The sequence below is a fragment of the Aulonocara sp. 'chitande type north' Nkhata Bay genome, linkage group LG15, assembly GCF_057382095.1.
Source record: "Aulonocara sp. 'chitande type north' Nkhata Bay isolate Kocher_YH1m ecotype deep benthic linkage group LG15, A_spYH_male_GT1.1, whole genome shotgun sequence".
Classification (NCBI taxonomy): Eukaryota; Metazoa; Chordata; class Actinopteri; order Cichliformes; family Cichlidae; genus Aulonocara; species Aulonocara sp. 'chitande type north' Nkhata Bay.
The window spans coordinates 10,767,229-10,792,866 of NC_141358.1; the positions used below are offsets into that span (position 1 = coordinate 10,767,229).

General features: G+C 40.2%; 1 protein-coding gene across 5 annotated transcripts in view; it reads right to left on the bottom strand.

The window, feature by feature from the left end:
- LOC147312571 (protein EFR3 homolog B) overlaps positions 1 to 25,638 on the bottom strand; it is a 30,761-nt gene that overhangs the window by 2,994 nt on the left and 2,129 nt on the right. For 3 of the 5 annotated variants that reach the window (XM_086264068.1, XM_086264069.1, XM_086264066.1), the window contains 20 exons: positions 17,019 to 17,095; positions 13,983 to 14,110; positions 13,174 to 13,324; positions 9,870 to 9,991; positions 9,359 to 9,508; positions 6,443 to 6,577; positions 5,333 to 5,411; positions 4,730 to 4,865; positions 4,479 to 4,640; positions 3,258 to 3,369; positions 3,127 to 3,178; positions 2,622 to 2,794; positions 2,435 to 2,510; positions 2,087 to 2,248; positions 1,673 to 1,804; positions 1,523 to 1,590; positions 1,294 to 1,421; positions 583 to 674; positions 442 to 490; positions 132 to 238 (listed from right to left, as the gene is read on the bottom strand). In XM_086264068.1, coding sequence (XP_086120194.1) covers positions 132 to 238; positions 442 to 490; positions 583 to 674; positions 1,294 to 1,421; positions 1,523 to 1,590; positions 1,673 to 1,804; positions 2,087 to 2,248; positions 2,435 to 2,510; positions 2,622 to 2,794; positions 3,127 to 3,178; positions 3,258 to 3,369; positions 4,479 to 4,640; positions 4,730 to 4,865; positions 5,333 to 5,411; positions 6,443 to 6,577; positions 9,359 to 9,508; positions 9,870 to 9,991; positions 13,174 to 13,324; positions 13,983 to 14,110; positions 17,019 to 17,095 — 2,291 coding nt within the window. Of the gene's footprint in view, positions 1 to 131; positions 239 to 441; positions 491 to 582; positions 675 to 1,293; positions 1,422 to 1,522; positions 1,591 to 1,672; positions 1,805 to 2,086; positions 2,249 to 2,434; positions 2,511 to 2,621; positions 2,795 to 3,126; positions 3,179 to 3,257; positions 3,370 to 4,478; positions 4,641 to 4,729; positions 4,866 to 5,332; positions 5,412 to 6,442; positions 6,578 to 9,358; positions 9,509 to 9,869; positions 9,992 to 13,173; positions 13,325 to 13,982; positions 14,111 to 17,018; positions 17,096 to 23,660; positions 23,844 to 25,638 lie in introns of those variants that run through there. The other 2 variants (XM_086264070.1, XM_086264067.1) reach the window with 2 other exon arrangements.

Sequence of the window (25,638 nt, forward strand, 5' to 3'; positions counted from 1 at the left end):
AGAAGACATCAAAAACAATACATTTAAGACCTTCTTTAAAAAAAAAAACTAAAAAACACCCCACACACACACACACACACACACATAAGCAGTTTTTTTTTTTATTTTTCAACAGGGTAGGGGGTCTATACCCTGGCACCACAGTGGGCAGCTATCTCCTCAAAGGGGGCCTTCTGGAACTTCTCCACCACTTGTCTCCTCCGCTCCCTCTCCTGCTCCTCCATACCCACACTGTCCACTAGAGGGAGACAAAAAGCAATATAATGTAGCGTGTGCCTCAAAGTGAAAACATCAAGACAAAGTTCACGGACACTTTATACAAAAGTAGTTTGTATTTGTTCCCTGCTGTCATGCTTTGGTAAATTACGTCAACATTTAGAACATCAATCCATCATTGTAAACTAATAAAAAGGGCTTTGCAAATGAAGAGAGTGGATTTACCAATGGCATTTTTCAGGGTTTCAAATGTGATCTCCTCTGCTGGAGTCCTCTGCAGACCAGAACAAGAATCTATGTTAAATATCTTTGTACAGGGTACATTTGAGGGTACAGGGTACAAGGTTGTGAAGTCTTTTTTTTCACCTCTTCCTTCTCTGGGCTATTTCGGGACTCAACCTCCACCTGAAGTGAGATGGTCTCACCGATGCTCTTTCTCTTGGACAGACGGTCCTCATCTGGAAGCAGAGTGCAGAAAATTTATTGAGTTTTTTCAATAACTTTTTTCACCACATGTTCATATGCCTCTGCAAACCGCCTGAGTCATGCTGTCCATACTCTGCACAGTGTTAATACAGCTTCAAGGTGGGTACAAAGGATTGATGGCACCAACTCAGACCATCTGACCAAATATGAAATATGGTAACAATCTCCCCTTTTCTTAAATAATAGAAGAGTATTATATTATAGTAAGGCTGACCTTTAGAATAAAAAATGTCACTTTTCCTACAAGACATCTTTGTGAATGTTTCTAATAATTGTTATATGAATTCATGAGTTATGGCTAAAAACCTCTTTTTGTGAGGTCACAGTGATCCTCAGGAACCACCAGAATGTATTGGGTCCATCTTCAACTCCAAGCGGATAACTTTGACAACCAAATTTTAAAGCAATTTTCTCAAGAATAGAAGGGATGAACAAATGGAAAGATAATTCATCATCAACCTGAAAACAAAATGCTCACAATCTCAGCTGCTGCTGGCACAGTGACATGAAAAAAAGAGGAAATATAAACAAAAAAAACCCCCAGAGAAATTAAGACCTTTGCATCCGAACGACTAGTTTTAGACTCCTTACCAGTATACTGAGGGACATAAGGTGTGGCGAGTCTCTCTGTATTATAACCACTTCCTCCAAGGCTCTCTGTGATCTTTGACTGGAGGAACAAAACACTTCCTTCTACTTTGTCCAGTGAAGAATGCAATCTAGGAAGAAAAATAAACTGCATTCAAAAGCAGGAATTTAAAATTATTACTGTGTATCTGAATATCAAATTAAACACTTGTGGGTTGCAGCTGGTACATACTTTGGACTGTCAACAAAGACGGCCTCGGGCAAAAGGTAAGGACTCTCTTTCTGTCTCACCTCAATTACCTGAAAGGCAGAGAGTCAGGGGATAAACAAACAGTTACAGTAGCATTAAAACACAGACACGCAAAGAGGCTCAGACACACACCTCGTGAATGTGCTGGCAGAAGGCTGGGACGGTGGTGAGCTGGCAAATGAGGTTGAGGTAGGCGGCGACAAGGGCATGAACAGCACAGCGGTTATAAACAGGCAGAGCCTCGTCGGTGGACAGAGCCAGATCCTGGAAAGGAAACAGAGACACCGCACTGTGAAACACCCTACCTCAGAAGGATTTGTTCTCATCTTGTAATGTTTGGTCATTTTATTTGTTTTTGATTTTAAACCATCAGCTATGACACTGTCCCAGTGTTACAGCTGATGGTCAGTGTCATTTGTGAAATGATACATGTGAAACTGACGCTTTCTAAGCTGCGATTAGGATATTTTTCATCTTGTAGTACAAATGTAGTAGATAAATGCACCTCGGGGAATAAACAGGCTACTTAAAACTCTACATTTATACCTGCAAGGCAAGTGCGAGGCGAATCAGGTCCACCACCACCTCTTCATTGGCCAGCTCTACACTGAGAAGACCTAACAGGGCAAAGAGGGTCTCGTAGTGCTCCCGGCCACTGCTCTCCTCCTTGCAGCCCAGGTAGATGTGGCGATATAGCTGCTGGGCATGCTGTGAATGGATGAAGCGCAGGGTAAATGGAACTCGAAATGTCTAGTGCAGATACATTGGTGTAAAGATTTATTGTCAAAATTATTTTAAAATAAATATTTAATGTTTATGTGAATTTACATAATTCACAGGGATGTTGTTCAGCAGGCGGAACAGGTTGTCAACTAAATAAATTTAAAAAATTACCTTCTTCATGAATAAATTGTCCTGCCTGGAGCACTTGTCAACTTTGAGCTTCAGCACAGAGATGTCCGAGATGCTGCTACACAGAAAGAAGACCAAAGAGACACAAACTGTAACTGAAGTATGGGTTTATAAGGGAAGTATAAAAACACTTCAGCCCTTCAATCTTCCTGCAAAAACAATCACACACCTCATATTGGCAAACTTGGGCCTGTTTTCATGCCTGTCAATGAGACTGAGGAGGATTTGCAGCACCAACAGACGGACTTCTGGATCCTCGGTTAGAGAGAAGGACAGCAGGGGCTCCAAGAAAGAGCTGGGCAGCGCTGTCAGCATGTTGGTAGTCTGGAAACCTGCAGTTACCTACGAGGGGGATGATCAAATCCCACACATAGTTTACAAAACTGAACATGCACTGGAACATCAAGGTAACTGCAGTGTGGTTATAATTTCCCAAGTTAGCAATAACTTGAGAGACTCTTATGCTGCGACAGTGTCGCAAACTATCTTAGTTTAAGTGACACTTCTGAGACTTTCATTAGCAAAGATCAAGAACTTGCCCATAAAGCCTAACAAGGCCACTGATTTTACAATCATGCGGTTTGATAGGAATACGCATTTCGTGTCAGTCTTTATAAATTCATGAAGATCCACAAGTTTCTTAAAAATTAAATCATTGAGAAATGATAACTTACCTGGACCAAGGACTTGAGTAACATAACCTGAATCATCCTGGTACCCTCAGGCCTGGAATTACAAACAGCAAATAAAGACTGTGCCCTTAAGTTTACCAACATACAGGTGAATACTGTTTGAGTCAACTTACCCAGAGTCCGAGGAGGGCAAAGTAAGGTGAATTCCAGGAACAGGGATCTTTCCCATAATGAAGAGCATGACCTCTGATCTCTGGTAAGTTGGTAGAGTGTTGGCAAATGAACCTGAAAGGGACAGAACCAGACAGTTTGTACCAAATGAAATAAAATGTTCAACAAAAGAAAAAAGAAAAGGAAAAAAATCTATATTAGTAATTAGGAATCCTCCAAGGGACTCATTTACTATTTGTTTAAACAGGAGAAAAAGAACAAGACTAGTGGAGTAGCCTGGATATAGGAAAACACTCAGAAGAGATCAAAGTGAGTTTAATTAAATAGGCGACATTAAACACTGCCTACACAAATATTACGTAGGTAATTTAAACACCATTTGAAACTGTTAGTCACTCCAATAATTGAGAAGCACTCTACATGTCACTGAAACGGGTAGCCAACCAGAACAATCCATGCACACAATATCAGATTATTTGAAACTCAGTGAGCATGCATCAACCAGCCTGTTTCAGTTGCTCCTGTTTGTTCTCTTTACTTTAATTTTTTTCTTACTTATTTCTTTGTCCTTTACTTTGTACTTAAGAGTGTTCGCCTGTTTTAATAGCTTTCTTTTCAATCATGTGGATATCTTTACATACTTTTCTTAGGGATTATTAAAGTATTTTGATTGTTGATTGATTGTTTGCTAATGTCAGCAGTGCTAGGGTCAGCTTACAGATATATTTCAGGCCCCTGAAGGTTCTTATGTGTACCAGATATTTTCTACCTACCAACCAACCACCTACCAATTCTTAGCATTTATGCTCCTGTAACAACTTTTAAAAGTATTACATCATTTTTATTTTACAGCAGTAACATGTAGTTTATATCCAGAAACTATGCGTGATATATTATGACGCTATAAGGTTGCCTGGCAACCATGCAACCACAGGCTAAAATGAGCTGTGATTTTTTTGTTTTTTTGCTTTAATGCACCTACACACAACGCATTATAAAAGCAGCCTATCATTTACTAACAGCAAAAACAGGCCAAACCATGCTGGAGCATGGGAACATACTAGTTGAATAATAATATAACCAACTAATATTCTGTTGCCAAATAGCATCTGCAGCAATCCACACACATATAGTCACACACATACCTAGTAATAACAATTACTACTTGCACATACATCTACTAAACACTCCCTCACTAACAAATACAAAGCACTCAGACTCACCAATGGTCCTGATTACAGCCTCCTGCAGCTGCCTCTCCTCGTGAGCTTTGATGATCTTAGTGCCGATGTTGGTGCTGCCGTCATATGAGCCGGTTAGCTCGTAGTCTACACTCAGACGAAGTTGCCGCAGCAGGGTGTTGAACACCTCTAGCACTGTGGGACCTGCAAATACACAGTTTATAGTTAAAAAAAAACCATTCACATCTCTATGTGTTTATGACTTTACATGACCTTGGAGGATTGCAACTTACCTACAGAACCACTGGCTGCAATGGCAGCTGCTTCCAGCAAGACTTCCACTATCCCAGCTCGCACCGTGGCTGAATTCTTGCTGTTCGCATCCAGGTGACCGAGAAGTTGCTGGATTACCAAGTGTGAGTGCTGGGACTGAAAGAAAACAACAAAAAACCGAGGAAATTATTGACCTGTCTTGAAAAAAAGAAAAATACAGAAAAGAAAAAAAGAGTGAGAGAGAAAGTGACAGAAAACTGTTGTATTGAAGTAATACGCTTAATTAAATGGCAAACTAAAAACTGGATATTGGTGATAAAGTGCATTACTCCTTTTGCATTTTTCATTCAGGCCCAAAATGAACCACAGCTGTGAGCAAATAGGCTGAAGCCCAAATTGAAATCAGTGAGAACTTCATGAATATTGAAGCACATTTCTTCTTTGCACCACTAAAATGTGCAATAACCACTTGCAAAGATAAAAAAAAAAACATGGTGGTCAAAAATTCATACAAAAGTTTTCCATATTCCATTTCAACCTAGTAATGAAGTCAGCAGAGTGTGAGACAGAGAAAAGAGGCAAGGGTAAGGCTGTGAAGGATATCATGGCAGTGTATCACTCACCTGAATGGAGTACATTATGATCTTGAAGCAACGCACTGCAAAGGTCTTTCCCTCCCATAGAGAGTGGTTATCTAAGTGCCTGTGGGGTTATGAACAGAGGAAGAGAAACAGGTTGGATACACAGGATGTAATAACACAGCAGTAGGGATGATGGAGAGCAGTAAGGCATAAAGACCGCATTTAGTCCAGACAGCATACATCATGTCTGGGTTTAAGAATGAATGTAAAACTGAAAATAGGAGTTAGTAGTGCACAGATAAATACTTACTATGACATACGGTTTGCTTTACAGTAAGTAATTAAATACTTAAAAACATTCTCTCAATCTGACATTGATAGAACGTGGAAAATGTGCAATTAAGCTGAGCACACGACTGCTGAGACTAAAATTGACAGATAATTTAAAACGGATTTGCTTAACAATATAAATGTAAAATATAAGTGTGCAAGGAAAATGTGTGTAGGACATGGGAACAGAAATGAAGAAAAAGGCATTGAGGCACTACAAAGTACCTAAAACTGGGCATTTTTAAAACCCATAATGTAGTCAACATTTACCTCTATTTGCAAGGGCCTGAAATATTCATACTGTTATATCCAATCTATTAACTTATGTACCTGCCAACTAAAAGGTCAGCCACAACTTCCAAAACACCCCTGCACAGCCCCCGCACATGGGCAAATGTGGGGACAGGAAAAGGCTAAGACAGATAAAATACTTAATTTCAGGAGGAACAACCAAGATGGATAAATTCAAATACAAAAAAAAAAAAAAAAAAAATCAGAAATGTATTGGTAGAACAAAAAAGAAAAACTTAAATAAGATCACGTCTTGCAAAAATAAATGCAGTAATATAGAATTTAAATGTCCCATCTGCAAACCATGCAGTCACAATTCAAGAACAACTCCATAACCTTGCATTGACCTTGTCACAGCCCCACGTGCCCATTAGTGTAAAGATTAAGATGCGCCTGACATGCAGCGTTGTCTTCAAGTTTACTCACTATGTTTAAAAAAAACAAAAAAACAAACAAACCACACGACCGCATGCAGGAACACATCACAAACAGAGGCTATTTCTTATGAATACGACTGTTTGGTTGTCTCACATCAGCACGGGCGTGACGGCATTCTTGATGTTGCCATAGGCGGCTCGTCCAAGCAGCTCCCTGAAGCAGCGCTCCGTCAGCTCCACCGGGCTTTCCTTCTCCTTCTCTGATGCCTGCAGCGGAGAGGGAGAGCGGCTGGCAGGGAGCGATGAGGGTGAGGAAGCAGAAAAGGAGAGGAGTGGGGGGGGGGGGGGGGGGGGGGGGGGCAGGGAGGAGACGAGCAGAGAGAGGCAGAGGAAGGCAAATTGGGAGGGTGCAGACAGAGAGAGAGAGAGAGAACAGAGAACAGGCAAGGCACTGAAATTAACTTAATATAATGACATTTCAACAAATGCTCTATTTCTTACACAAACACAGTCTGTACGGCTGAATCTCTGCAGCTGTGCTTCTGAGCTGACTTTACCCTCTGCAGTTTGTCTGCAGTTTGACGCATTTACGTACTGTGTCCAAATTTGTACACGCAAACGTTTCATGTCAATCGTGTGGTCTCTCGCTCTCGTGTCCAGCCCTTTTTCATTCTCATGTATAGTTAAAAACATCCGCCATAGCTCCATCTTGGTCTTGACTAGCCTCGGGTAGTCCACCAATGATGACATTATTTATTCAAAGCCTAACTCTTTCATCTTGCCTGCTGTTTCCGTGGAGCAAATGTGAGTTCCTGCCCCATCTTTTGTATTCAAAACTAAAATACGCAAAAATTAAAAAAAATTAAATAAAGTAAAACACACTAAACTAGCAAGAGCACACAAGCTGATGTCAGTGAGGTTTTTCAGTGATATTTTCTGTCAGCTGCAGAAAAAAAAAATATCATGCTGTTTAAAGTTTCTTTATTTGTTCAGTGGTTACAAAGCATTGTGGCAGAAAAAGGTTGTTTCATCCCGCGCAATCTCTCTCAAGTAAACATCTGCTGTGAGGACAAATTTGCATCACCAGTATTTGAAAAAGCGAACTTAGCTATAGCTACCTGATCTCAGATGTGCTGTTTATGAGTCTATGTGAAAAATACCTCAGATGAACAACAAGCTTCTGTTTTTTTTAGGCAACTACATGTGTTCTTGAAGTTTAAACACAAAACAAAGTCCAGAGAGCTTCTGTCATCTGCATCAATAAACTTTCCCAGTCCCAGCTGTCAGAAGGTTGACTAAAGCTGATCTTTACGTGATTTGAAAATCCACCATCTGTAAGGTAATTAGGCTCTGTACTGATTGCTGTGGGTAATGACAAGCTAGACCCAGTGTGAGAGGAAATGAGGATGCACAGCAGGGGGATAACACACAGAGCAGAGAGAAGCTGAGAATGAAATGTGACTCCCTGTTGCAATAAATCTGTCTGTCTCCGTCTTTGAATAACTCTCCCATTTCTATCACTCTAATTTCCATTATCTATCCTTCACCAGATCTCCCAATGTTCTTTTTGCTGCCCTCCCTCTTTGCTTTCCTAACTTTCAGATCTCGGCATTGACGTCAAAGTGAATTTGAGTATGTGTAATACAGCCAAGAGAGAGAAACTCCAGACTGCTGCTGGCATCCTCTACCTCTGTGTTTGTGAGCTCTAATTCTTCACCCATTGCAATATTTCTGTGCATGCTTTTTCCTCCTTTCACATTCACTCCTTTTCTCTTTGGAATCTGAACCACGTGTCTTGGTTTCCTTGTTCTTGGCTGCTCTGGGTGGGTTACCAGATGTCCAAAAGGGGAAACAGAGCTGTCGGTGATGACAGTGATGATGAATGACATGGGTGATCGCTGGCTAGACAGCCAGGACAAATATGGCCTAATGTGAGACAAACAACACCAGTTGGCTATCGTGTATCTGGATTGTGTTATCTAAGGCAGGCAGGTCAACACTAGCTGCTGTTAACTCAACAAATTTCTCTCCACACGTTAAATGGTGTGTTTAAGCTCCTTTGTGAGCAACTTAGACAGAAAAGACTTTCTCCTGGTAACCCTTGCACTGTCATAAACTTCAACATTTAAGCTTTAGGTTTTTTTGCAGATTTTCTGAGCTTGGCTGAATAAATTGGTGGGAGGTCCACTGCTGGGACGATTGGCCACTGTCCTCAATGTTTTCCACTTGTGAATAATCTTTCTCACTGTGGAAGGATGGACTTCAAATTGATTGGATATGGCCTTATTGATGGGTGGCAGCAATTACTTACCTAAGATCACTGCTAAAAACTTCCCCTCTCGGCCAAACGCTTCAGTCCTGCAGACTGCCAAAACCACTGCCTTTATAGAGGTTCTCAAATTCACTGATGAGCAAATAATCAAATTTATTAGCAGGAGCTAGTTGCTACTTACCCTCTTAACTGTTATGAAAGCAATAAGGGTGCTTTTCACACAATGCTTCTGCATTTTGGCTTAATTTGTATTAAATAAACAATAGCACACTGTAATATGTCATATATTATTGTTCATCTGAGGTTGCATATACTCAATTTTCAGAAGTGGTATGGACCAGATGATTTTTATGAAACGCTTACACTGAAGTTCACATGTCCAGTTAAGCACTATGAAAAGCCTCATCTTAGTTATTATACCACAGCATGTATTTTTAATTTCTCTTTGATATTTGGGCTGATTGTTTTTACATTCATCAGGACCCAAAGAATTATCAGATATTTTTTTTACCTAATTTTTGTTTCTAAGAAAAATGAGAGCCACATATTCGTTTAAAATTTTGATAGAACAATAGCAGTATAATGTCGTCGTAAGTGGATATCAGGCCCTTGTAGAGCAAAATTGAGTATTTTGGTCTAAATAACCCAAAATGTGATGTCCACATGTGTGGACGCCAGGTACTAGGAGGTTAATGGTTAATGTTTAATATAATACGTTACACTGAAAAGCTAATGGAGCACATCTACTCTGCTGCATATGTAATCCACATTTGCATTTTATTGTTTGCACTCACTCACCTCTCGGTACGCTCTCCACTCTGCAGGTTGAAAAGCAGAGAGGGGACAATCTTGTCCATGTGCTGAGGGTCCCAGATATTGGCCTGCAGTTCATCATTGACTGTCTTTCTCACCACACCCTGAAGACCCTTGATACCTGCCATGCGGATCCTTACAGCAACAATCACACACGCACACAGAAACCATCTGACTGGTTACTCGGCCTATAAATAGGTAACCATATTTAGGAAATTATATTTGCACCTAGCTTTGTTATTTGAATTGCTCTGTTTTTTATTCTTTTCTTTTTTTTCCATGTCAAAGCTATATTTGATTTGTCAAACGATTTTACAGTCTATTTTCAGCAATAGAAAGCAATGACTTAACATTTCTTTTCTTTTTTTTTAAGTGTACAAAAGAAAATGTCCAAAAAAGGAATAAAAACTAAAAATAAACACTACCCATGTAGACTCAGAATAGCACTTATTTAACAACTCCATCTCTACTGCAGTCGAGCGTCTCTGTTACGTACTTGGTGCGGATGTCTGGGTCCTCATAGCCTGAATGGCACATCTCACTGAAGCGGGACACGAAAAAGTCATAACTGCGGTGGTACGATGGCGTATCTTCTTCTATGTTGGCAAATTTTACAAACTAACGACAGAAGAAGGTAAGACAGGGGAAAAAAAGACATCCAGTTTTAATAGCATACAGATACACTTCAGCCTAAAAGATTTACAATAATATGCCCATTCCTTAAAAAGCCCAAGCCCAATAACCTGAGATCTGAGTGGTGCATATCTGCTAAATTAAAGCCAAACTAGAGCTCTCTTAACACAGGATTAAAAGTGAAAAACACAGGGCAGAGGGAGGCTATCCCACTGGGCAAGAAAATGTCACCAAGTAAACAGGCTGACATTTAGCTTCACACGACTCTCCAATTAATAGATTATGAAGTGAATTTCTTTAGAATCAAGCCAGATCATGATACTATGTGAATCAAGAATTACATCATAAAAAGTCAATACAGAAAATCATAATTATGCCATGCAAAGTAACACAGAAGTGTAGAAAATTAGCATCTAATGACGTCCTTGCTGAATCATTTCCTGTGTAGAGAATGAGTGCATGGAGTGGTTTTTGAAATTTAATGAAGTATCCTTGAAGTATCCTCGCTTCAAATTAAATGAAGCGAGCCGATAACAGTTCCTGTGAAGCCGCTCAGCTGCTGCAGCAATTTACTGCCACAGTTGATTCCTGGAAGCTGCCCAGTGTTACTGGCAGTAATGATGGGCAGCTTCCAGGTATTAATGTATCAACTATGCTGAAACTCTTCTTATTGCTTTCAGTTAGTTATAGAATTTTAGCATAGTGTCCAAAACCAGAGGCAATAGAAAACAGAGAAAACCTCCATCATCTCAATCACAGATTCCAAAGAAATAAAAGCAGGCTGACACAATCAATAGGTCTGGTGCTCAGGGCTGTGTTAGAGATTTCTCAGGAGTACAAGGTTTAGTGAAGGTTTTAGTCAGAGAAACAGAGTGCAACAATATCTGGCCAAGTTTGAGTCCTGTTGTAATAACCTCTTTAATCTTCCTTTTAATTCATTTCTCTCTGACTCTGACCTGCTTCTGATGAGCTACACTGTGCACACAAAGACAGTCAGAAGCTGTATGGCAGCTGCTCATGGTTTTGGCTGGTCTTAATATTTGTGTAATTTATGTCAATTCAATGTAGTTTACAGTTTGTACACATGGTGTCACTTCTGTGTGATTCACACAGAACTAGGGCAGGAACTTTTACATGCTCGGGGCCCTCATGCTTAGTATACCATGCAGAGGTATAGCGTCATTTATGTACTGAAATATAGTCTTGAATGAACAACTGAAGATCTCAAGCAATGTCCACACTGGAGGCGTCACAGAAAGCCAAGGGCATTTGGCGACTTCAAGCAACTACAGGTAAAACAACCTCTGGAGATGCAAAGCGTGTGTGTGTGTGTGTGTGTGTGTGTGTGTGCGTGTGTGTGAGAAAAGAAGGGGGCACAGAGATAAACATTTTTATTCCCAGAGGAGTGACTGAAGCAGCTACCAATGAGTGACATATGACCTCGTAGTAAATAAATTATAGTTACCTAGGCAACCAGAACCAGGAATGTCCACAATTGACCAGCCTTTAGTCACAAAGCCTTGTGTGATGAGTGTGCACGTAGCTTTATGGCTCTATAAGAACGGTACAATACAGCCAACTAACAACAACCTGTTTCACAAGCCTGAATTTGACACCTACTGGCAGTACTGAGCACATTTAATACAACAAAATACATCCTGATGCAATAAAACTTTAATTTTGTTTTTGCACATATGTCGGGAAGTCTTACCTAGCCTAGTTCACAGGTCTGAACACCACAGCTTGACAGGTGGATAGGAAGTTTAATTAAAATAACAAAGAAAAGATCTTTGTTGCACAGTTTACCTGCACCATACAGTTTAGACTTCCCTTTCAAGCCTCATCACTTTGAGATTGCACTCAAAACATATCATGGAGGAGTTTCAAAGCACTTTTCAGTTCAGTGACTTTTTGAAGGTTCTGTTCTGTGTCTTCATGTCTTTGCTGGTGTGTGAATTCAAACATAAAATAACATTGCAAATTATATTATTTGGTAACAGAAATTGTCTCACGGTAAATTAATACACGGGCCTTTTTAAACTCAGTAAAGAGGTAAGCTACTCAGTCTCTGGCCTCACTTGAAACTGTCTTTAGATTCAATTTTCCATTTCATTAAGCATTCTATCATATGCAGCTTTTTAACTTGCGGGTGCGGAGGAGGTCTGTTTAGTTTGTCATGTGCACAAGGCTATGCAGGTCACAGCTACAACCTGGCAGCCAGATTAAATTTTAAGAAGGGCCTGATTTTGTCCCATAGGCATGTGCTCTACATATACACACACACACATTATATAATTTTATTTTGTGTGTATATATAAATTTCTTCTACTTGCTGAGTGTGTCAGGCTTTGTATTTGTGTTTTGGGTTTATAAAAGTGTGCAAGACAGAATGACAGCGACAAGCTAGCATGTCTCATCAGCCTGCACAGATGACTGCAGAGCATCGGCCGTATAGTCTAAAGCTAATCTGATTTCCTTTACGTGTCCTCTCCTGACCCAGCAGACAGTGCTGATAGCTGCTTCCCACATCAGAAGATACTCATCACTTCTCTCTGCCTACCACTCCGTCCCTGAGCTCTGATCTTTCTCAACACAGTATTCTCTCAAGGTTAACATCTCTCGCCTTTTACCATCACGTCAGGAAAGTAAATGCACCCTGTCAATTTCAGATAATACCTCTAAATCCACTCAAATGGGCAGTATTTGCTGCAGCAGGAAAGCTTAGAAACTAAGACACATTAACATCCAACAGCTTGGGTGTGAGAGCATTTCTGTAAATTTATATCACTAAAACAGCTGACTTGTGTCTGAAAAGATAGAACACATTATAGCTAGGCAAGTTTTCTTGATTATTAAATTGTAAATCAACTAAAGAAGTGTCTATGTTTAAAATCCAATAATATAATCTGAATGAAAGGACTAACATCCAGCAACATTGCACCCCTTGATTTGTTTTCCATACTTTTACTATTTTATACTACAGGCACTTAATTCTGTTGTAGATATAAGACAAGTATGCAAACCTATTTTTCCACAAAGCAAAATTGACAGAGAAATGCAGCTACCAGTCTTCTTTTTTTGATTGTTTGTTTGTTTTTGGTGGTTCATTATAAACAATGGGAGTCATCAAACTGATATAATGCAATAGTGAAATTCTGGAAACTCACTGAGTTGGTTCCTAGGATCTGCAGGCTGGGTTTGTCTGACTCCAGAAGCTTGCGCACCATCTTCAGAAAGCTCTCCACAAACAGGTTGATGCTTTGGCAGTGACATGCCATCAGCAGCTGGTCCAGGGCTTCCATGGCTATGCACACATACCTGGAATTGCAAAAGAGAGAATAGAGAGTCACTTTAACCCTGAAGATAATGTAGTCTGTGCCTGCAAGAAATCAAAATAAGATAAGCTTTCCCAGACAAACTCTGGAGACTGAGCATATTCAGCTGGACTCTGCCAAGTGTAAATATAATCTGTACAGGCTGTTTGCATTTGTGAGAATCATTGCAGGGTGCTCAGAGAAAAACAACTTCACTGGAATATAAAGTAAGTGCAGACTGAACAAACACATCACAACGCATAACCCAAACCAATCGTGTTCTTTTTTATTAAAAACAGACCCATTTTCCTCCATGTCTTGTTGGTTATATTGCGAAGATAGTGACAGTGAGTTTCGAATGTAACGAGGAAACAGGGTCAAGAACACGCACGCAGAATACAAAGAAGGATTTTTACAGCACAGTCTTAAGCGCTTAGATAAGCTCAGATCTTATGCAGAGATCAGAACAAATCTCTTTGATGAAAGGATATTACAAGCACCACTTTTCCTATTACCAACAGCCAAGCCACCTCAAAATCTTCCCAGAATTTTTATGTTACAGCTTCAGTTGTGCTAGATTTAAATAAACTGATATGTGGCAAAGAATAAACACAAAAGACGCACAAACACCAAATGTTTAAGAGACTACAGTTGAAGCTCACCCGTATCTATGCCGAGCCACATCCCTTGACAGCCTCTCAGACAGGTAGGCTCCGATACGGTCCAGCTTCTCTGGAGCTGACAAGGCGTAGAATGTCAGCTTTTCCATGTTGGCCTTGACCAGACCATCCTAGGTGGGTGACAGAGGGAGACGGCAAAAGTGGGACACTTTGCAATAATCCAAAGGATCAGTTAACCCAGAATTTAAAAAAAAAAAAAAAAAATTGTCCGATGGGATTTACATACATGGGTTAATGTTCACTAACAGGCTTTGGCTCGGTTTACTTTTACAGCTTTTTTTATGTCAATGGGGATAATAATTTATAAAATTGTTGTTCCAGAAATGTTTCTCTAATGCAACTGTGTGTGTTTAGTGACAAATATAAATCTATTCATTTCTAAAAACCCCAAATCAACGAGTATAACTAGATCATCAGGTTTTAAGTCCTACTTTTCCCCTTGACCTACTTTACTGCTCTTCAGTTTGGTCTGGGGGAAGAGAGAGCTAAAAACACCAACAGTCCTCTGAGATCTCACTTACATTCGGACAAGACCAAAGAAAAAAAAAAGAAAAAGAAGAAAGGAGTGAATGAAATAAAATTTGAAGGTTTTACACATCCGGACAAGACATGAGCGGTGTGTTACAAAAAAGAAAGAGTACACCTCATATTTCTGTAGCTTTTAAAAGTCACAACTGTTTTTAGTCTCTGACAACCTTTGGCCCACTTGTCTTTATAAAAGCGCAGATCTGTTATGGTCCCATCAAAACATTTCAATCAGGTTGAGCTTTGAACTTATACTGGGCTACTGCAACACCTTGATTCTTTTCCTTTTCCTCCATTCTGCTGCAGATTTGCTGCTGTGCTTGAGAGTATTGTCCTGATGAACGACCCAGTTTTATTCAAGCTTTAGCTGTCAGACATATGGCCTCATATTCGACTCTAGAATACTTAGTTGCTATACTATAGTTCATGGTTGACTCAATGACTGCTGCAGAGGTCCTTTGGCCGCAAAACAAGCCAAAATCTTCACCCCTCCACCACTGCACTTGATAGTTGGTATGAGGTGTTTGAGCTTGATTTTGGTCTTGTCTGTCCAAAGGTCATGTCCCAGAAGTCGCATGGTTTGTTCAGATTCAGTTCCGCAAACATAAGCTGTTCTGTCATGTCCTTTTTAGAGAGGGTTACCAAGCGTTTTCCTGGTAACCCTGCCAAACAAGCCATACTTGTTCAACCTTTTACTAATTGTGCTGTCATGAACTTTAACATTTAAATTTGCTAGAGTCTGAGATGGCGGGGGGGGGGGGGGGGGGGGGGGGGGGTTGCAGGAGGGGTGTCTGACAGTCTGACTTTGAGATGATACGATATCCACTGCTGAGAAGTTTGGAAACCACCCTGAAAGCTTTCCACTTGCGAATAATCTTTCTTCCTGTACAATGATGAAGTTCCAACTGTTGGCAAATGGCTTCATTCTCATTACTTCTCCAAGGTAATTGCTGGTGTCTTTCTTTCTTTGCTTTGTGTTAGCAAATTTCCACAACTTAAGACAACATGATTTTTATTGTCTTGATACATAAAACCTTAGAACTGGAAGAAGGTGTAATTTGTTTTTCTCAATATTGTACCCACATTAACAGAAAAAAAAAGTTACTTTCATAGACACTGTATAAATGAAAATGGGTAACTCTCTGTAAAATGATAAATCTTGTGATGAAGACATGAGCACCAGTGGAACTACTTATACAATCCAAGCATCCTGTACATAATTGTTCCTTTTATTGTTATAAGTTATGCATATAATTTGCCATTTACACGCACAAAAAAATAGCACATCACAATATGTTCAAAACAACTCACTCATGTTAGCTGGGGATGTGTCTCTAACCAAGGGACACATTTTAGCAGGATGAACAATAACAATGCCCCTTTTAATGTAAGTGCCTAAGTGGTAATGTCACAGCATGCACAAAAACAGGATGCAGTCATTGTTTTTATATATCTGAATTCAATCTAAGAGAGCACATCTGCTGTCATACCTGCGTACGAAGAATGCGCTACCAACTACCATCTTCTTGAAATTAGTTTAATGAGCAATAACCAGTTTGACTGTTAAGTTTACCTACAAACATGGCTTCTCATCCAAACCATCAACACAATTTTTAAGAGAAGACAGAAAAAGCACCAGTGAAATTAGTAGCTTTTTTTGGTCGCTACATTTCAGAATTTTCCAGTTTCACTACCCAGCCACTGCACATTTACAAATTAAATAGGACCTCAATTCTTTTCCAAATTTATTTTTTAGCAAAGACAAGTAAAAAAGAAAACAAATACATACAAACCTAAGAATACATTGCTATATTTAACTTCTTTACCATCAAGTATTTCAATAAATGCATATATACACACATTCACATGCTCACACGATGTGACACAATTTCGAGTCAACATTATCAGACTCCTTAATTATGCCTAATCTGCTGGAGCACCATTAGTTACAGACTCAGCCACTGCAGGTTTCATTTTGGAGCACAATAAGCAGGTGCACAGAGACAAAAAGCAGGGGGGGGGAAAAGAGTTAAGTATAACTATGCCGCTGTACTGCAGACCATAGATCTAAAAGGTAAAGTGGGTTACTGCAGCAGCATTGAGGCAGTAATGAAGAGCAAATCAGCTTCTTCGTCTCAGCCCAGATTAATTCCCTTTATGAGTCATCTGCATCAGATCTCAGTAAATCAGAAAAATGGTAGGAAAGATGAGCTTTGAAGAAGGCAGTTATGTAGCTCAATATAAATCCTCCTAAATATAAATTGCCATAACTATTTATATTTGCAAGCAAAGCGACCACAGATGGATCCTACCAGCTAAACCTGGCAAAGCTCAATTTTTATCCTTAACGTACAATGACCCCAGTTATTTTTTATCCACAGATACGAAAGCACCAAATGATTTCTATATGTAACTCTACACTATGTAGACGAATGGTATTTGACTTTGACAACATGAGGTATTAATAAAAAAACAGAAAGAGTCACTTCTCACCTCTGGATCTTCTGGGAAGATGTTGTCTACCAGTCTCTTGTACCGAGGCCTGAGTGCCCCGCAACAGCCACAAACCCCTGAGGAAGGAGAAAATGGAGAGGAAAAACAAAAACAAGAGAGAAGTGCTCAATTAGGCTTGTGCAGCGTGACTGATAGAAATACAATAAATCAGGTCTTTTTCCTCTTTTCTTTTTCTGGTAGTAGTATTAGTCTGCACTCTGTCAGCCAAAGTAATGAGGTAGTCTCAAATCAGCCACATTTCGGTACCAATTCAATGAACACTGCAACAAATGGGCAATAAAAAAGTCATTCCAGTTCAGCAACTAATGACTTCACATTATTGCTCTCACAACAGAAGTAATGGTTGAAAGCTGGAGAAAAATAAGTTACAGAAAATAAACATTAACTTTAACAGAAGTCATACTGACCTGTCGGCAAGAAAAAAAAAACAAAACACAACTGCAGCCAGGAAAATGGACAAAATGGATTTGTTCATATTTGTCAACTGACAATAGTCAGGCCGTAATATCATTAATTTAGCAGCATACATAAATATAAACGCATGAACTTACAAATACATATAGCCTGAGACAAATAAAAAAAAATGTGTACAGTAGAAGGTGACTTCATGTCAGCTTTTAAAGAAATTCCTATACACACAATACGACAGGAGGTATTTAACGTTTATTAAAAGAAAAGAAAATCAGTGCACTAAGAAAGATTTTCATCTGCCCTTCCTTTCTCCCAACGTCATCTTCTTCCCTTTTCTTAACTTAAATTAAAAAGTGGTTTATTAATCATTATTGTTGCTGCTGTTACACAGACTGGGGAATGGATGTTTGTGTCTGTGTGTGCCTGTATGTCTGTGTCTATATGTCAGGTTGGGTATCAGACGCCACCTCTCTGGGGACACCTCAGGCCCTCCAAGGTTTGGAGGCCTATCTCCGCCCACCACCACTTCCCCTGCCAGTGGCGGACTCCCTCAGGTGTCGGTGCGTTGGTGGTTCTTTGTGTCTGGGGGTGGGCGTCCAGGTACACACCGGCTCACTCCTTGGCGGCCGCTTATCGGGGCCTGGAGCCTGGGGCTCGCTTGGGCCCCTTCGGAGGTGGGGTGCCCCCGGCCTCTCGGCCTGGGGCTCGGTCACTCAGGCACAGCTGGGGGCCGGCGGAGCTCATGGGCGCGTCACTGCAACTCCCCCTGGCTTCTGCTCCGCGGCTGCTGAGTGAGCCCTCATCTGGGACTCTCCTCAGCTCTTACTGGAACAGTGGCGCGGCTGCCCCTCTGTTGGTCTTCCATGGCCTCTGGATGTCTGGAGTTTTGATCTCCTCCATACCCGCTTCACACCCCGGAGGACGGGGCTGTGGCCCCCCCACACACTCCCTAGCAGATCATTACATGGAGAAACCTTTGGAATACAAGCGCGCTGATCCACACAGGTATGCACACGGGTGTTCACTGCTCGTAGACCCAAATTACACCTTTCTTGGCTGCTACCTCGAAGCACATCTGTCCTGCGTGCTGCACAACAACATTGAATATTTAGTATTTACTGCTGTTTACACTTAGCTAGATTAATGCGATGGTGTTGTGTTTAGTATGTTGCTTTGTTTTTTTTCTGCTTGTTTTCTATTCTTCTCTCAACAGGTGATCCAGGAGATTTTTATTTTTTTTCTCCCCCCCTTTCTCACTGTCCCTCTCCCCTTCTGTTTTTCCTTTCCTTCCTCTTTCTTTCTCCCTTTCCTATCCCTCACTCATGTCTGTCCCGTCTGTAACATCTGAAAATAAAATATAATAAATAATAAAAACAAAGATCGACCAAATGGACCAATACGGCAATGCCACGATGATCCATTTGGCAAAGTAAATCCATTGGGTATCCTTGCTGGTCTTCAGACAACAATTCTGATGGCTAAAGAACCAAATGGGACAGGCAAATAAATAAATAAATAAATAAACAAACAAACTACTACCAAAAAAGCTATTTTCTGTTCTACAAACAACACCATCAACAACACTGCTCACGCTATGCCAGAACTGACAAATATGACTTGCAAAATACTTTGTGAAATCCAATAAATAAGAAAAGCCTATATATTTGGACGTGACAACATTTCCCCTTGTTAAATAAATATAAGTGATTATAATCACCATGCCTTGGTGTTAGCAACGTATCTATTAAGACAAAGACGGGAAATGTAAAGATTTTATGCACTCTTCAATATTTGTTCATAACGAGTCATATCTGTATAATAACGTATTAAAATATTACTTGGTAAATATCAAACACTGATATCAAACCATGAGTGTGTAACACCCACGATATAACCACACAAGATATCGCAATACCATGTTGCATCAATTCTTTCCCTCATCCCTAGTGTCTTTGTTAGTACAATCATGACAGGAAATTATACCTAATTGTGTAAGCAATCATCTTCATTGGGACATGTGTTGCTGCTTGAAAAACTTCCCATCACAAGACGTTGTTGGAAGTCAAATATGTGTGAGAAGAGGTCATGCATTACCAAAGTTAATTATAAATGGACACTTTTCAAGCCTGAAATGTGAGACACCTGTACTCCCAAAGAAACAGGACTATCCAATCTAGAACTTAATTGGCACAATCAAACTGTAAAAATCAAGGAAACAAACATCAGCCAATGCACCTGAGTCACTGATGCTATCCCTAACGCTGAGTCCCTTCTCAAGACAAAAGCAAAGCTTTGGGTGGAAAATGATTTATTCCCAAGAGATGTGCATGCATGAGGGTTTTTTTTTTCTCAAAGCACAAACATATCAAAGTCACATAGTATAACAACAGAAAAATTAAAAACAAAATATTTTCACACACTTTGTCTTATCTTGCATTTTTGGCCAACCAACTTTTGAAAACAAACACATTTAACATTTTATATTAATTCCCAGTATTAAAAAAAAAGAAAGAAAGAAAGAAAGAAAGAAAGAAAGAAAGAAAGAAAGAAAGAAAGAAAATGAGTGTTGAGACTATTTAGACTTCTGAGCACTGCTGCTATAGAGATCGTCATTTAGACCGAGCAACAAGGCTGTGTATCAACATTTAGTAGCCTTCTGCTACATTATCAGTGACCCACGCCTGGCAAGGCAGCTGCAAGAACAGATAAGATGTCCCTAATAGACCTTTTAATAAAGTTATCACTTTGAGTACTAAAAGCGCGTTTTTCAAGACTCATGTCTGCTCTCTAAGTTGTGTTGAACTCGGTAGGAGTTGTCATCCATGTGCTCATCTCAGGGAAGTGTGAGTCTACTCGTAGCACTTCTTCTCTTTCCTCTATCACTTCAAACACTAATGAGGCCTCTGCAACTCTCCCTCCCTTCCTGCACCCACCTAAACTCCATCCACCTCCTGTTCACATCCTTGTTGTATTGGCTCAGGGCATGAGTGTAGGAGTCAACACTGAATTAATAAAAAAATACAGTGGGTCCCTAGTCTCCAGAAGAAAGGGTACCGGACAGACAGAGAATGGGCAGGAGAATGAGAGAAAGACATATACAGAGATGGGAGTGTGATGGGGGAGGTGAAATGAGATGTGCTGAATGAGTCACAGATTAGTGCTACTTATTGCATCTGCTCTGTCCAGGACAAATCTGTTCTGTCCTCTCTGTCAGCTGCACATAAAATTTTTTGGGGAAAGTCATTTCTAAATAAACTAAATTATGTAATATATTGGCATTTTATTTCACACACCTGTGGTGCAGCATTTGGATATATCCTGCCTTTTCCCTCCTTTTTAAAAAATTGTAACCAGTTCTCTTTACTTCAGTGTTAGATCAACTGACTGACACCAAACAGCATATTTGTTTCTACAACTCAACAAACTTGATGAAAGTGGCTCAAAGAGGCCGATTACACCCACAGGTCTTTATAACATAAAATTAAACTACCGCCATTTAAAACATTTACATATTCTGCTTGCACTCTAATTGTAATGTGTGTACTGCAATGCCGCTTCTCTGAGGAAATTTCTCCAGCTGATTTGCTGGCACAGAAATTCCTGTGATGTTTCAAAGTTGTGTTCAGTTTCTGTTATAAGGAATGAGGGCTGTTTTGTGCTTCTGCTAATGATGGGTTAGTTAGGGAGAAAAAAAACTTAGAAGGCAAAACAAAGTGGGTGCACAATGATTTGGTCGACAGTGGTGAAAAGCACAAAGCAGGGGGTCTCACGACATCCACCCACGCTGTGCTGCAAGGTGACAACACATTTATGGGCTGGACACCGAGCTCCTCCACACAGACTCAAATAAGGAATAAAACCTACACAGCAAACACTGTGAGCAACACACTGACGAGCTTGAAACACAGGAACAATAAATCACTTGTAGCTCTAACACTAATACAACGACAAGGTGAACATCTATCGCTACTAATTGGATGTTAAGCTACACAATCTTCCAGCATGAAGTTATGAGTGGATATATACACACATGTAAGGGTGGGGGGGCCACCATCCTTCAAATCGCCACAGGAAGAAGCCAGCCAATCACAATCTATTTTTATCCTCCTAACAATGGGCCGGTACATTAACAGATTACACTCTCCATTTCCCCCAGGATATCAGCTTAACATTTCCACTTTAGGGTGAGAGAGAAATGGAGAGAAGGGAGGACAAAACTGCACGTGGAAGTAAGAAAAATAAAGGCAAGCAAAAATACATAGCTACAGAAGACATGTTTTTGCATGATAATAACAATTTTTGAAAAAAAAAAAACAGAAAAAAAGAAAAAATCCTCCACCCACTTACACAAACACCATGAGGTGTTAATAACTGCACTGTGGGTTCCCACATATCAGCTGTAGACACTAGTGCTAAATAAAAAAATAAAAAAATAACAGAAATTATCTCAAAGGATGCTACAAAAACATACATGTGAATGCACAAGGTGGTGCATGACGCTTTACGCATCTTGCAGTGTCATCTGCACCTGCTGTCCCAAATCTGCTCTGTTGTGCCTGAAGTCACATGGCGGATAAGAGAGAATAAATACAGTCCTGACACCCAGCAACAACAATATTTAACACACTTAATATCTGCCTGTGTGTATGGAGGTGTGCGTATACTTGGGAAACAGAACTGCAGGTGCACATTCAGACCTCACCTTCACCTAGGGTCATGCAAAGCGGTGGTTTTGAAGGCCAACGCTGACACACAGGCATACAGTGACCTTGCTGTAAATATACATACTTCCCCAAGAAACACATCACTTCTCATGAGGATTACAAAGCAAGCTGCCCTTCAGGGGTGTCATTACATAAGAGGGAGGGGGGAGAGAGACAAAGTCCTGCTATTTTTACATCAGCAAACATCTTCAAACGTTGTACTCACACAAAGAAATGCAAGCACACAGCAGAATCTGGCAATACGGAGAGCAAACGAGAAACGAGGAGCGCGTAAGCAAATAACAAATAATGAGCAAGCCCATTTCAACAGCTAACCAGTATGCACAGACGCTGTCACTGAGTTTGGGAATACTGTACAGCAGATGAGGAGAGGAGCAGAGTACATATCATAGAGAAGAGGGTGACAGCCTTTTGGGAAGTGTGACAGGGAATAAAAATATTTGGGGATGACATAAAAACTACTCAAATGTCCTGCTTATATATAACCATAACACTCCACCATACCTGCCCACCATATCGCTTAGGTATGTTTGAGGTACTGGAAAATATGGAATTTCGTAAGGAAAACATCATATACATCAGTTTTTCAGCCAATTAAGCCAAGAGCCAGATTCACAGCACACATTCGATCAGTGTGGGTGGAAGCAAACATGGCTGGTGTAATCCGACCAACACACTGATGGCCAGACCCCGCTGCCAACAAATCTATATAACACAAGCCTGGTCCAACACACTATGAATCCCTTAAACCTGCACAGACACTATAAGCTGAGCACACTGTACAGCCTTCAGTTTGAAGCGCCTGTGTTAAAAATCCACTCCAAACCAAAACCTTACTCCATCAACAGTCTGCAATTCAAAGCAAAGCTGGCTACATTTTTAATTAACACTAATCAATTAACCATATATCAACATGCCTCAGTAACATCAGAGCCAAAATAAATGTCAAAAACCATCTGGGGGATTTCATCAAATCTAAAAATGATCTTACCAGAGCTTTTCTGTTTTTAAAGAAACATAATTTAACACATAGTATCTAAAATACTGAAGAATCATACATATATGAACACAAGGTTATAACGCAAACACCCAAAGTTAACCAGAGTTAGCAAATACTTAATACACTGACAGAGAACACACCCTGTTAACACCAACTATAACAGAAAGAAACATTATCAGTGATAGTTAGGAGTAAATAAGTGTCTATTACCAAACATAAACATCTTCAAAGCAGAGTCCCCGAGTAATCTATTACTGTAATGTAACAGTGAGTATCCTTTTAAGTGTCCAAGTTCTCATAAGGCGCTTTCAGGAGCTGCTACACTCTAGTCAGAACTGCTTTTTATCGCAAGAAAGCCGAGAAGGAAACATCTTTGTAGAATGTAGGAAAACAGGCTAAACGGCGGATGCCTGATATTACTCACATGTTTACACAGCCCAGAATGCACAGACCAATATGCAATGGAAAAAGGATTGTTAACCTTACCGTACATTAGTCGTGATGTGGAAGTCGCTCACTACGGCCGTTTATGTTTTCTTAATGCAGCTTCAGTTCCTCATGCAGACACACTGCTGTGCCTAGAGGCACTGAAAATGCACACAAACACACGCACCGCTCAGCCTGGGATAAATGCCTGCACGTGTGCTTGGAGCTAAAAGGCATATGAATGTGCACCGTGATTGGTGCAGAGGCTGGCTCGCTGCTATGAGTTACACACGCACAGTCTCCTTGCCATGCAGGCACACACACAGTCATTCACACACTTGCGCACAAAAAGGGGCTGAGAGGCAACGTCAGAGGAAAGCATGCCGTGATGACCTTGGATTTTCCCATTCTTCTGCAACAGTGCTCCTTCTTAACGGGGGCAGTGCAGATTTTGACATGCAAGCGTGCATACAAGCACACCAAACTCACTTATAATCTACCTTTCAATTACAGAGGGAAAAAAAGGCAAGGACTGACAGAATAAGAGCGAAATGTGCACCACAAAGATGAAAAGGGAGAATACCTCCTTCCCACACAACCCTCTCGTCTCCCTCTCTCCACCCCCTGCCAGCATCACTCTTGCCCTCCTCTCATCATTAATCTTCCCCTCTTTTCTGCTTTACTTAAATTCAGCTTTTCCTTCTGCACTTATGCAACCTTCTGCCACACTTCCTTACAGTAGGAAATGTGCGATTACATAACCATGTGTACTGATATTTGCATAAACAAAAGCAAATAACCATTCCTTTTAATGAAGTGACAGTTTACGTTTTCTCTTCCAGGTTTCATTTTCTAAAAAAAAAAAAAAACAGCAGATAAATTCAACAGTAGGGCTGGGCCATATCATACCATTTATGGTAATACATGCTGGGCAACGGTGAGAAAATGAAATATTGAATATGGGTAAAACACGCATGCGCAATGCCTTTGTTTTCATACGCACATGGCGGAAAAAGCACGGCGGCGACAGAGAATGAGAAGGGCGAAAGCAGATCGTTGAATGAAACGGATGAACCAGAATTGGTTTGTAAAAATGCTGCAACTTCAGTGGTGTGGAACTGGTTTAGCTTTCATCCGTCAAATACACACCAAAGCACTATTTTTGGCAGAGCATGCTAGCGGGCCGTCGTTATTACCGTGTTTTTTGGAAACTACGCCACACTTAAAATCAATCCTTTTCTGAAAATCAGCAGTGCCCCTTATAATCCCGTGTGCCTTATGTATGAATTCTGGTTGTGTTTACTGACCTCAAAACAATTTTATGTGTTACACGGTGCTCGAAAATCTGTCAAATGTTTTAGTATGACTTTGCTAAGCTACGAACCTGCACCGCTTGATGGATTGTCGGAGCATTACAGCTATCGTAGGCAGGAGCCTCGTGCAGTGATGCGTATGGTGCTTTAACATAATATTACCGTATTGTGTGTGTATAACCTCTTTTTAATGTTTTGTGGATATTATACATGGTTATGCTGAGGATATGTCGGCCAATTTCCATTGGAAATGCCTTTTGATTAAACTGTCAGCAAGGAATTTGCATTTGCACTGTTACATTTTTTATATAACTTTAATGCACATAAAAAACAGCTGCTTGTTTATGTGAAAATACATAGATGGGGTTTTTTTGCACTAATAAAGTTGTGGAGTTGTAAAGTAATTTGTCTAGTGTCAATTATATCGTCAGTTATATCGTTATCGCAAATTTTCAAATGTATGTCGTGATAAATATTTTTGGTCATATCGCCCTGCTCTATGCAACAGCGCTTGCTTCCATCTCACGAATGGCAAAGCTCATCACCAGAGCAACATGAATGCGCCACAAAAGCAGAACTTTCAAATGAATCCTATCTTTTTATAACTATTACCACAAAGCCATTAAAAAGAGATACGATCATCACATTTGTTCTAATGCACAAATTTGCAGCGGTTTGATCAGAAACCTCACAATACTGCAGTGCACTCATAAAAACTCAAATGC